This window comes from Phalacrocorax aristotelis, chromosome 18 (assembly GCF_949628215.1).
Source record: "Phalacrocorax aristotelis chromosome 18, bGulAri2.1, whole genome shotgun sequence".
Classification (NCBI taxonomy): Eukaryota; Metazoa; Chordata; class Aves; order Suliformes; family Phalacrocoracidae; genus Phalacrocorax; species Phalacrocorax aristotelis.
The window spans coordinates 1,288,955-1,301,962 of record NC_134293.1 but is presented as its reverse complement, the minus strand read 5'-3'; the positions used below and the strand labels follow the sequence as shown (position 1 = coordinate 1,301,962).

Genomic DNA, 13,008 nt, shown 5'->3' with positions numbered 1-13,008 from the left:
CTGGCTTGCCTTGGGAGCTGCAGCAGGGGAGATTTGAGCCGAGGCTTGGACCAAGCGGCCTCTGGAGACCTCGTTCCAACTCAAATTTCTCTCCATAATCCTAGTAACACTGGGAGACTTTGAGCCTGAGTTAGCTTTGTTGCTGGAAACCCCCCTGTATCGGTACGCCGATGGTGGGATTTGAGGGTAGCCGGGCAGTGTTTATACGTAAGGAGCTTTAGTGCTCCCTGCATTCGTTCTGAGGTTTGACTTCCTAAATGCGGAACCTCGGCAGTAGGGGATGGTGGCACCTCTGCAGCTCCGTTGTGCAGAAGGCACGTCTTGCTGTTTGTCTAACCCAGAGCCGCGCAGGTTAGCGAGTCTCCTCTGAAATGAAGTCGTAGCCATTCATCTTTTCAGCCTAATGGACCACAGAAATTACAAGCTGTAGCATGCAGCTTAATCTTGCCACAAGGCAGAGTGCTGCATACTTTGCCTTCAATTTATGCATGCCATGCCTTTTTATTAAATGTAAAAGAGCTGTTGACAGGATTTCTCCAGAGGACTTGCTTTGGCTATACCTGGTAGATAGCCAGCACATTTCAATATGTAGTAAAATGAACGATGGTGGTTTCTTTACCATTCATAACAACCACCTTTGTAATTTGAGGACAGAGTTATGGATTATCCCCTGTGTGTCAAGCCACAGAGGAGAGCGAGATGGCTATTTTAGTTTTAACCCTGCAGATGACTTGCTTCTTGAAGTATTTCCGTTGCCGTTACGAGATGCAGCGAGGGCCGGAGCAGCGGTCACGCATCTGTGCTTGGTCAGGCCTTCACCCAGGGATGGCTCTTTGCCGCTTTCTTGTCTCTGTTCCTCCTTGTATTATAACTTTGAATTGTCTCTCTGTTGTTGCAGTGTGCAGAGGAGTGAATGCCCCATGTTGTGTTAGTGCCTGTCTGCCATGCTGGCCTGTCTGCCAGGACCAGGTGACCTCTCCTTTCAGCTTCTTTCTTACACGCAGATGAACACTGGACTTCAGAAATGTGAGTGACGTTTTGTCTGCAGGATGTGGTTAACTGTTAAATCTGGCTCTGGTACAGCTGTGACATAAACATTCAGGATACAGTGGAAAAACTGTTTAATGTGAGAGTCTGTCTTTTGTTATGCCTTCAAGGCATCCATCAATAATGGCTCTGAGAGATCGCTGTGGAGGTTCACGTGTGTGCAGCAAGCTCTCCTCCTTTCCTGGCTTTATAAAGGTTAATTTTAACCACAGCGAGATGAAATGCAAGTGAGGTTTCTGTGAGATTCGTGCCTCTCTGCTGACAACGTTTTGTGCTAAAAGTGTGCCAGCTGACTTGCTTCTTAACACAACTTTTTCCTGACTCTTTTTCACTTCCATTCGTTTAATTACTCGTAGACACCAGTAACAGTTGGCTCAGGCTAACGCAAACCTTTTGAGGTCAGCAGCTCTGTTGTTCTACATACCTGGGGCATGTACTGCAAATATTAGCGATCTAGCCCAAATTACCAAAGTTCAAAGTTTCCGTCTTCTTTCTGATGTCTCTTTGGTGCCTCTGAAAATACATCTGCAGAGTACTCTGATAATTCTTTTTTGGTAACTTCAGTAATTTTTTTTTTCATAGTTGTATCTTTAAGAACCTACGCTTGGAAATGTGAGTTTACTGGCCAGAGACTTTTTTTGTTTTAAATCTTACTTCGTCTCTCCTCTTTATCACTGAAGTCGCACACTGATTGTTCAGTTGAAATTTCAGAAATACCAAGGTTTCTACGTAAGATCTGTGTACTTGGCTCTCAGGGCTGTGACCTCTCTCTTGTATTTGAATCGTGCACTGGGAGATGACCTCTGTACCCTCAGTTTGCCGATGGACGCGTTGCTCTTTAAAAGCAAGTAATTTACACTCCAGTTATAGCTACAATGGTTATTATGTTGAGACTTGTGGTGCTACTGAAAATAGGTAAGATACTCCTGCAGTTCAGGGTGACATGCTATAGGTCCTGCCAGAGGGGAATGACGCTTCTCACGGACACAACGCGTGCTCCCCCCAGCACTTGAACGGCATTTATGCCGACTCCACGGGCTTGGTAACTGTAGTGACGCTTTTGGCAATAGTAAAAATCTTCACTCACAAAAGGACTTCCTTAGGTGGCGTGAAACTGGGCATCCCCCTCCTTTCTCTTTCCCATTTCCAGTTCGAGCTTCGGTGACGGAAACACGCCTTCATAAAAGGGAGGCTGCTGTGGTGAGAACACGACTAGGTCCTCGCGTTACGTGGAGTCGCTTTGGTGGATCGGAAGGCTTAGTTCTGAAAGCAAATTGTTGAGGTTCACGTGAGGATAGCTGTGCACAGATCGGGTATTTGCTAATTACACGTTTACGAGGCAACGTGCTGTATGAGGGCAGTTTCTTAACCTGATGGTACCTGATGCTGCTTCTGAGAGTTGCTTATCCCCGTGCTGAAAGCCCTGCTGTATCCTGCTTAGCGAGGAGCTTCGGGGACTGCATTTAAAAGAATTTAGGACATAAAGTAGCTGGCAGGCACTGGCTGGCAGTGGTGATGCTCAGCTGTGCCCGTTTGTTCTGATTTATATGGAAAATGAAACTGCTCGTACAGACCTTGCTCACCCCTGCTGCAGATGTGTGTAAGATTAATTGGTGCGTTTCCCTCCGTACTGTATACGCACAAGCACTCTAGCCCCTGGCCAAAGGAAAGCTGAGTTAATGAGCATTTTTAATGAACGGTGACTTGTGACTTTTGATGGGGGGTTGGAAGCAGCCTTTAAGAATAGTGCTATTGCTTTTCTAAAAGGCACAGAACTCCACAGGATAGCCTTTATTCAGACTTACAGTGTTTGTATTAATAATTTTTTAAGTGTAGTTTTCTGGATTAGACTTCTTATTAATGCTTAAAAATACCCATTAGCTCAATTATCTTTTTTTTTTCTTATTCGCTTTCAAATAAGAGGTATTTTTCTTAAAGGTGGTCTGTGCAGTAGGAGTTTTGTAGATTAATATGCATGTATTTTTTTCCTTTAGAAACTGATCACTATGGGACTTCCAATTTCAGTATTTTTCTTTTAATTCTAACCTGCCTCACAGGAAGGGCCAACCCTGAAATTCATCCTTATCCATGCAGGGGATTTCTCACTGACTCCATATTGACATTCTCCCCTTCCTCCCAGTAACTCCAGTATAAACCTGACCAGTCAGCCGGATACTTGAGGCAAGACTGTCGGGGCAGCGTCCGCAGCCGCAGCTGGATGAGGCAACCATGCCACAGGGCCTGGGAGGAAAAGGGTGATTTTTCGTGACGGTGGTGCAAAGTCAAGGTTGGAAGGTACTTCTTGGAGAGCTTTTGGCTGGGAGGACAAAAGAGAGAAGAGCAGGTTGGGATCAGGAATATGGGGTTGCCAGCTAAAATCGAGTCCTGTCTAGGGGTGAGGGCTCCTTCTGTAAAGCCTGTAGAGAAACTGCTGCAGCTGAGATTTTCATGCAGGAGATGGGCACAGCTGTTCCTCACTTGTCCCAGCGCGGATGCTCTCATTGGGGCAGGAATCCTGAAGGCCTGTTTGTATTTTGTTTAACGTTAATGAAAATTTACCCGTAGGCAGTTTTAAAAGCAGTGGGGTTTAAAGCCTTAATGCGAAATGCACTTTAAAATGTTACATCGCTGCTAAGGTGAGGCAGAGAAATACATCTCATTTCGTGATAAAAATAGCTCCAGCGGTGAGATGCGCGCAGGAATGTGACCGGATGAATTGGTTGCCACAGGATTAGCGGGAGCGTGAACTTGCAGCTCACCAATTTATTGGGGTAATTGCTCATATGCACAGCTTCTACCTTACAGTAAACATGAAATAATTACATTTCAACAAAAGTATTCTGCCTTGCGTTTACCATTAGGTAACTTTGTAGAGCTCATCCCACTGTTTTCTTGATGTTGCTTGTTCACCTGCCATCCTCCTCGTCATTTAATGGCCCGATCCAGAATCCTCACACTTGCGGTATTCTAATGCCAGCATTTTCTTTCGGTCTGTTTTAGCTGATTTTCCATTCACTTAGTAACCAGACCTCATTGTTCTTTACTGGTTTGTAGGTTATTTGTATGGGCTATTCACACTCTTGATCGCCCCATAATGCCTTTCTCCTAATTTTCATTTGTTGCCTTAATTACTCCGGTCATCGAATCTTGCCCGTGGAGCTACTAGCAAAGCACATTTTAAGCAGCACGTTGGGGCACTCGGAAGTACATCGCCTTGGTCAGACCTAAGTAGAATGGCCAAGGGAGTCCATAGAAAACGGAGCATAATCTTAGCTGTGCACAAAAGGGGCCCTGTGTGAAATGGTGGTTGGTGTCAGAAGATCCCATCCAAGGTAATTAAAAGGTGGTTCGCTGTTTGGTACGCTGCCAAACGTGATGTTGGTGCATCATTTCAGTTTGACCAAGGGTTTATTTTCTCTCACCAGAGGAAGGAGCTCTTCCAGATTCGGGGTTACAGATGTGTTGTTACCGGTAGCCGCAGCCTGGTCAAACGTTGCTGTTTTAGCTGCTTTCGAAAAACTTCATTGCAGTTCTCATATAACAGAAAAATAGGTGGTTGGGTAAAGGAATATTTAGTGTATCTGTTCAGTGTTTATATTTGCCACCTAATTTGCTGATCTGCCTATAGAAGTGTAAACCAGGCTGGGAAATTTTGATGGTAAAGGTGTCTTAAAGTATCTACTTAATTTTTCATCTGAAAAATAAAGCTCTATGTGACAATGGCCCTAACTGTAACATAAACCATAACACAGACAGGAGCGGATTCCTTTGTCCGTTGTTGATGGTTCTTCTCTGATTGATGGTGAGTTGCAAGGGTCATCTCTTGGGGAAGAAACAGAGCTCAGCGGGCATGGGCAGTGCTAAAAACAAAAGTTGGGAAGCTCATGAAGGCCTGGGCTGTTGAGGCAAGGACCAGCACGCTCCATTCAGAGGCTCTTCTCTCTGCTCGGAGCACAGCCGCTTGCTCAGAAGGACAGCTACAAACCACCCGCCTGCCGCGGCAGGCACGGGGATATGAACAGAGGGGACGTTCGGGTTAATATCAAATGAGCATTGCCCTCGGTTAAGAGAAAGGGCGGTGTGTGCCAGTGTTGGGACAGCAGAGAGCAAGAGTATGACTGGGGCCGTGGTACGTGCTGTGCTAGAGATGCAGGACAGCCTGCTTGTAAAGCTTCCTATTTCACAAAAGGAGTTTTTAATATTTCTGTAATTATAATTTCTTTTGGTACCCATCTTATTTTCCATTTCCTGGCCCTTACTTTCTGACAGCGAGTGTTCTTCGAGCAGTGCTGCTCTCCCTCACCGGTGAGGGCTGGAAGCTGCAGGGTGCAAGGAGGGGTGGCTGGTACTCAGGCTTGAGCTGTATTCAGGAGCCTTTGGAAGCAATTTGCTTAAAAGAATCAGAGGTGGGTTTTCAAGAGGAAGGGCTGTTTGCCTGGGAGCATCAAGCTTTTTACTGGAGCATTAGAATTCCTTGGGTCAGAGGGCCAGGTGCAGGGCCAAGGTGCTCTTGGGCTCTGGAGGAGCTGGCTGCTGCGTTTCCGTTCTTCCAGCGCAGCAGCAGATGGCACGGGGATGCTGGAAGTTTTAGCAAAAATGATGGGCTGTTTTTTCCAGTAAACGGTTTACAAGGTTGGCGGGGAAGAAGCAAAAGCAAAATCAGATTGTCAAAGCTGCAAGCAATTATTTGAAGATTATAAAATCACTTCTAAAGCAGTAGTCCTGTAGGAGTTAGGCAGCACAGCTGTGGTAGGGGAACGGCCCAACTCTGCTTGGAATACGATTGTAGCGAGAGAGGCACAAGCATTTCCCTAGATTCCTGAAGTTCTTTCCTGAAGCCCTTCGAGCTTGTGGGCAAGGTAGGTATCTGGTAAATCAGAGTAAGTGAAACACCACCCCCGCCTCCAGAAGTATCTTGTCTGTGTCTGGGGAGTAGTGTGTTCTTGATCTTGTGAGGTAATCACGTCGTTTTGCTGTGTGATACGAGGATGCTGCCGTTAGCAAGGTGCCACACTGAAAATGCAGCTGAAAAAATAATTGCAAGCCATCAAATAACGCACGTGTAGCCTCCTTCCATTTGCTGAACTTGGACTGACAAGGGCTTCCTAATGGACAAAAAGACGCTCAAAGTGCTTTCAGATGCCAGCATCTAGAAAAGAACTCAGATGTAAATGGAGGCTTGAGCTGAAGTGCTTCGTATGGTTCCCACCTCAGCATTACACGGGTTTAATGTTTAATTCATAACTTCCTCATTTCTGAATTAACACGGTAAAGATACTGAGAATGGCTTCAGAGCCATGGCGAGGCAGCCTTAAATTAAGAGAACAGAAACTACCCCGCCACACAAGCTGTAGGAAGTATTTCAAGCTGGAGACAACCCGATGTTTGTAGCGTGTTACCTGGTTTTGTCCAACTGAACGGTGGTCAAACCACTGGTTTCATTTTGCTCCCCGAGGCAGGTCTTGCCTTAAGCTGAACTGGGGGTTGTGTTGGTCACCAGGTAGTGAAGGGAATGATGTATCTGGTATGAGATCTGCCGGTCTGGGAAGACGAAGGTCTTGCCTCTTGATTCCTTGGAGGTTTTCTACCCTTGTTGTGCAACTGTCTTGCCCTGGGGTTGATCCCTTGCTTACGAGAATCGGTACTGACGACTTTCCTTTCTCCACAGGGGACACTACACAGAAAATGAGATCTGCACAGTATCCTACCCCAGCAGAATTGGATGCTTATGCTAAGAAGGTCGCCAACAATCCACTGACTATAAAAATTTTTCCAAACAGTGTCAAGGTTCCCCAGAGGAAACACATACGCCGTACTGTGAACGGACTTGATACTTCGGGCCAGAGGTACAGTCCCTACCCGTCTCAGGCCACCACGAAAACAGGCCTCCTGGCGATAGTGAAATCTCCAGCGAAAGGAATTATCAAAGACTTTGACGGGACACGCACGCGTCTGCTGCCGGAAGCGATGATGAATCCCCCTTCCACACCATACGTTGCACCTAGCACTTTAACCCACCCCCAGGCGCTTGCTCGCCAGCAGGCTCTCCAGCATGCACAGACTTTGCCGCACCCCCAGAGTATACCGCAGCCACAGACTTTGCAGCACCCTCAGGGTATACCACAGCCACAAAGCTTACCGCACCCTCAGGGGATACCGCAGCCGCAGACGCTGCCGCACCCTCAGAATATGCAGCAGCCGCAGGGCTTGCAGCATCCTCAGACCATGGCACACCAGACTCTGCAGCACCCCCCGAATCCTTTGCTGCAGCCAGGTTTACATGGAAGCAGAAAGATGCCGGATGCAGATGCGCCGCCGAATGTGACCGTGTCTACCTCAACCATTCCCCTCTCTATGGCTGCCACCCTGCAGCAGAACCAGCCACCGGACCTGAGCAGCATTGTGCACCAGATTAACCAGTTCTGCCAGGCCAGAGCTGGCATTAGCACTACCTCAGTATGTGAGGGACAGATCGCAAACCCCAGCCCTATAAGTCGCAACCTGCTTATCAATGCAAGTACCAGGGTATCTACTCACAATGTCCCTACACCCATGCCTTCCTGTGTAGTGAACCCTGTAGATCATGCTGCTGCTGCTATTCCTCCTGCCTCTGTTAATGTGCCCATGGTGAATATTAACAGGGTGCCGCCCGCGTACCAGAACGAAATCAAATCGGTTGCGTGGAACCAGCACCAGCTTGCACATCTGCAGCAAATGTGTGGGGATGCTGCTGGACCTGCTGGACTCGCAGGGAAGCACCCTCAGAGAGAGATCGCAGGGCAGAGTTTTCCTGGCAAAACTTCAAACTACCCTCAAGAACTGTGCATGGGCCAGTCGTTCAGCTTGAAGCCCCCCATCGAGAAGCCTACGCCTTCTCCGCCTGTGAACGGGTTGCAGGGACCCTTGCCATACACCAATGGGCACTATTTCCAGCCCATCTGGAATAACATTCTGCCCACGCCCAACAGTGACAGCTCTGGGTCCCAGGACCTCGCCATGCCTTTCCACGGGGGACAGCCAGCAGGAGCGCCGCTCGATTGTGCGGGAGGAACTCATTACAGAGCTGGAGCTGGCCCATCCAGCCAGAATAATGTGATGCAGACCATGGATTACCTAAGCGGGGACTTCCAGCAGTCCTGCTTCAGAGATCAGAGCATGGCCGTGCTGGGAAAAGTCCATCGGCCTCCCATGAACCGAGCACCTGAACCAACCGATAGTCGAAATCTTCATATTCAACACCCAGGGTATAGATAGGCTGCAGTCACTTTCACAGACAAAAATTAGAGGTTTAGTCTTAATTTTAATTAATAAGCAAGGCATTTTTAACTTGCAAACTTGTGTGATCATTATAGTAACCATTGGAAGAAGACATACTGTATATTTAAAAGCTTTGCTTACATGTTATCTATCTCCTTTATGCATCAAATATTTAACATGCCTTTTTGTTTCAAAGATTTTCATTACACTACTTCACGCCGCAGCTGTTTCCTCACCGCAGAATCCCCTTTGTGCAGCTTTTGCCTTCTGCTTAGTAGCTACTTGCTGGACTGATGTCGAGTTGCTGCAGGGTTTCGCAGTTGCATCTGTTCGCCAGCTCCGTAAAGAGCGAGGTAGCGTAGCTGCTTAAATTTCCATCTCAATTTCCTCTGAAGATTAAAAGCAACAAAACTTGTCAGCAAGCGGGGCTTATTTTCAACTCGAAAGCCCATTTCATTAATGCATTAAACATTGACCATTTGCACTGTCTAGAGGCCTCTTTAATCGAAAAAGAAGCCTATGTTTGAAAAGAGCTAGCTAGGGGGGTGTATTTAGGCATTAACATAGGAAGAAGCTTTTCGGCTGTTTCTTGCCGAGACGCCCACATTTATCATTCAGACTTTGTCCAAAGTCAAAAGTCTCTGGGAGGTTTTTCTGACACTTTTTTTTGTGTGTGGACAGGGTACAGAGGAGGGAGGAATGGCCGCTGGAGGACATAGGCAGCGTAGCTGCCGTAGGTAGCTGCTTTCTTTCCGTGTCATATTTCCCTTCCCCGCTCCCCTTCGCCAGCGTAAGAGCTAGCTTCGCCTGAACCCCTCGCTGCTAGGAGTCTGGGCGTCCTGATGTGAAGGGAATCCAGACCCACTGACAACTCCAAAAAGGGTTCAGCCGCTTCTCTGGTAGCTAGAATTCATTTCAGGGCGAGGAGAGGTAACTCGAGCTCATCTGTCCCTGGTGCAGTGGGCGGCGTGGCGCGGTCCCCTTCGGGCAGCAGTCCCGACGGGGCGGGGGGTGGTTGATCCGAAGCAAAGCTCCGCTCGCGAGCCGCTGCGGGACCGACGGTCCCGTATTCCCCTCCATCAAAACGCCGCAGCGGGTTTAATGGAACGATTTTCCTCCCTGGGAATTAGCGAGGCTGTTTATAACATCCCTTTTTCCCAGGGTCTCGGTGCCTAACTCCTCCTGTTCCTGCCCCACGTCGCTTCCAGCAGCTAGGCGAGTCCGTGGCCGTAGGACACTAACTATTGGGTAACCTCAGCGTCTTGTTCTCCTCAGTGTACCGAAGCTACACCTTTCCTTTCTAACAGCCGAATTTGTTGTAAGTAGAAAATTTCTCATCTCTGTTAATGAGACTAATACTTGAACGTAATGATCACAACCAAGTTTGGAAATTAAAAAAGAAAAAAAAAAAAAAGCATTGATTCTTTATATGTACACTGGCTAAAAATATTGCTCTACACTGTAACTTTTAAGTGTAATATTTCTGTATGAATGTCGCCTGGTAGTGTGGGTTTGAGTAGCATTGTGTATGGGTGAACCCACTGGCCTCTGCCATCCACTGGCCTCCCTCACAGCCCTTCGAAAAACAAAGCCTTAAGTATTTGCTCCTTGAACTTTCCTTAACGAGCATGGTTTAAAAAAAAAAAAACAAACTTAAGACATCGTACAAAATTGAAAAAAAAAAAATAACAAGTTTTGAAGTGACGTCATAGTTGGCTAGAGATTCTTAAAAGTTTTTCGTAAATGGAAAAATTAGAAGACATTTATTTGTATTTTTTTAATTTAGACGTGTAGTCCTGGGCTGTAACAAATATTTAGGTTTCAAAGCTTAGCAGAGTACGTTTTCTGACTCCTTGCGTAAGTTAGTACACTTAATATCATGTCATTATTTAAATTCTTTTAAGTGTACTATAAGCCGTTCTTTAGTGGTAACTCTTTAGCAAAGTTAAGCAATTTGACTAAAGACGGATTAAATTATGTGTTGGCTTGTGTTGCCTTATATTTAAAAAGGAAAAATTGCCTGATTGTGTTATGCCAAATGATAGCAACATGAAGTCCTAATTTATTGTTTATAATCGTATTCCTGCAGTCTTTGTGAAAACTGGTAAATATACATCTATGAAAGAACTAAAATCCTGAGGCTTTTCATGCAATATTTTTCTGAATACATGATATTGGAAGCCAAGGTTCGAGTCTGAAGCTGCTTCCCTGACAGTCTCCCCGTCGTCTTCCCCGTCCCGCTCCCCTAAATCGATCTAGGGCTGTGCTATGACTTTAACCTTTCCTGCCGAGTTAGTTACTGTAAGGTGTTCTGCTACCTGAATACGTACCTTTTTACTAAATAAAATACTGCCATCTCCTCTGTTCTGTAGCCTGCTACGAATCTCAACCCAAACTGTTATTAAAAGCTAATTTTTTCCCTCCTGCTCCCCTCCCGAGGGAGAGACGGGGTCGAGTCCCGTGTCGTGGTGTTTGTGGAAGCGGTTTCGATGCCGGGGAGGCGTGGCGGCAGCGCGCCGTGCGCTGCTGGGGATTGCTCGCAGGTAGAGCCACGGCCTCGGAGACTTTGCCCGGTGCAGCAGGACCGGGAGGCAAAAATCCTCCCGAGACACATCCAGGTGGGACGTGGCTTGAAAAATAGGGATTGTTTTACTATTAAAATATCCTGAAATACTTCCTTTTGTTCTTGGAGTGAGATTTGTTTTCTTTAAACCAGCCCTTTTCCCTCCGGCCGCAGCCTGGCGCTGGTGGGCTCTCCTTCCTTCCCCTTCCCCGCTGCATCTTCCCTAAAGAGTATCGCCCGCCCTGCCCTGCTTCGCTCCCAGGTACGGCCTTTGGGAGCGGACCCGTGGGGCTCCCGGCACGGCCCCGCCGCTTACCCAGGGGCCGAAGGGGAGCGCGGCTGAGGCGCACCCGGGGCCGGCGTGCGGCAGGAGCCGCGCTCTCCTGGAGACGCTTGTCCACGCGCAGTTTTATTTCACGCTCTGCCCGGTGCAGAGCTAAGAGTAACCCGAAGGCCAGGGGCACACCTTCGCCCGGGGCTCTCCCCGGGACCCTGGCGCAGGCTTGGATGGTGGAACCTCTGGGGTTCGTGCCGCCCTTCCCATCGCAGCGCTGGGCTCACAGGTCTGTCTTGTCTTCGCCTGTGGGTCGGCGGCTTCCTCCGCCTCCAGCACAAGGCTGCTCTTCCCCTGATGGATCCTGGGCGCTCGCAGGCGACAGTTCTGCTCCTTGAGGAGAGAGTAAGGTGTTTTCAGCTGTTCTCAGCTGTTTTCGCTGCCCGTCAGCGCCGCAGCCTGTCCCCGGTACTGTACCACCCTGCTGGAGCAGGATATCGCTGTCCCAGTGGTTCCTGGCACCCCCCTCGCCAGCTGGGGGTGGATTTTAGAAAGGTCCTAGGAGGGATAAACATGAAAGTGGTGTAAACCCTTCCACGAGGAAGCTTCCGTCTCTGACACGGCTTGTCTTTGGAGCAGAAGCTTTGAAGCTGTTCAGTCGCAAGCCTGGTTTGTTACAGCCCAAAGTTAACATTTTATACACTCGTGAATTTTCTTTAAGCTTACGATGTGAAAGTCGTCCCTGTGGGACTCGGCCGCTCCCTCAGAAACCGAACGGAAATGTTTGCTGGGGCTCGCCGGGGAGAGAACTGGGAATTGCTGCTGTATTTCATTAAACCACAGAGTGATGATAAACGCTGCTGCTTATGTGCTACGGGTAGGAGCTAGCGTGTTTTCTTTTGGTCCACAGGAAGAATAAAAGAGAGGGAGAGACCTGGTCCCTCCGCCCTTGTTCGATGCAGCGCGAGTGCGTGAGGCTCGCCTGGCCGTGGGCGGCGGCGCGGGGCGGGTGCCTGTCCCAGAGGGAATTCGGGGAAGGGTCCCCGTGGGTTTCTGGGGTATGAATGCGTCAGGCATGGCCCGGCTGCCCTTCTTCCGTGAGAGCACTGAGAAGGCCTGGGAAAACAAGAACTACAAAATCTGAGAGCCAGAAAGGTGCTGAAATTATTATTTTAAAAAAAGGAGGAGGCGGCGGTTTAAGTGCTGTCGGGGTGAACTCGGAGAGAGTTTTGGCACCGGCTGCGAGGGTTGGGGCTGCCACGTGTCCTCAAGGGCTGCTTCCCCTGGCCAGGGGAGACATGGGGGTGCTCCAAAAGCTGGACCTGGAGGCTCGTGCCCTTCAGAGCGCTGACCCCGTGGCGTGTGTCAGAAACGCAGGGTTTTGCTTATTCACGCCATAATACAAAGTTTTCAAGGGGCTTCGTAACGTTTGTAGACCCCTTCTGGAAGCCAGGAGCCGCGAGGGTTTTCTCCCCTTTCCCGTGAGCGTACATCTGATTTAATCTGCGTGTTTGCGTCGCTAAGAGTGACGCAACCGCGCGAAGCCCGTCTCTGCGCTCGTGCCGACATCCGCGTGTCAGAAACCCTCTGACGGCAAAGCACTGCCTTTCGTACTGTTGCCAGCGCTCCCCAGACACTCTTTGGTACCATTTCTGGGTTCCCACATGCTTTCCCGGGAGTTTGGGCTAAACCAGGCAGCTTAGCCCAGCTGAGCTTAGCTGGGAAGAGCTCTAGCATCCCGAAAGGCCGTGCCGAGAGCAGCCGCTCCGTCCATCCACCCTTTGACTCTGCAACGCTGGAGCGCCTTTGGTGTCTGGGTTCTTCATCTGTCCCCACAATGGGAGGAATCCCTCCTGCAAAGCTTCTT

General features: G+C 48.7%; 1 protein-coding gene across 5 annotated transcripts in view; it reads left to right on the top strand.

Annotated features, from left to right (window-relative positions):
• Nucleotides 1-10,980, top strand: part of FAM222B (family with sequence similarity 222 member B) — a 36,566-nt gene extending 25,586 nt beyond the window's left edge. For 3 of the 5 annotated variants that reach the window (XM_075112764.1, XM_075112767.1, XM_075112766.1), the window contains exons 2-3: nt 899-1,026; nt 6,716-10,980. In XM_075112764.1, the coding sequence (XP_074968865.1) occupies nt 945-1,026; nt 6,716-8,301 (1,668 nt within the window). In that variant the 5' untranslated portion in view covers nt 899-944 and the 3' untranslated portion in view covers nt 8,302-10,980. The remainder of the gene's footprint in view (nt 1-898; nt 1,027-6,715) is intronic. The other 2 variants (XM_075112768.1, XM_075112769.1) reach the window with 1 other exon arrangement.
• Nucleotides 10,981-13,008: the final 2,028 nt, after the last annotated feature.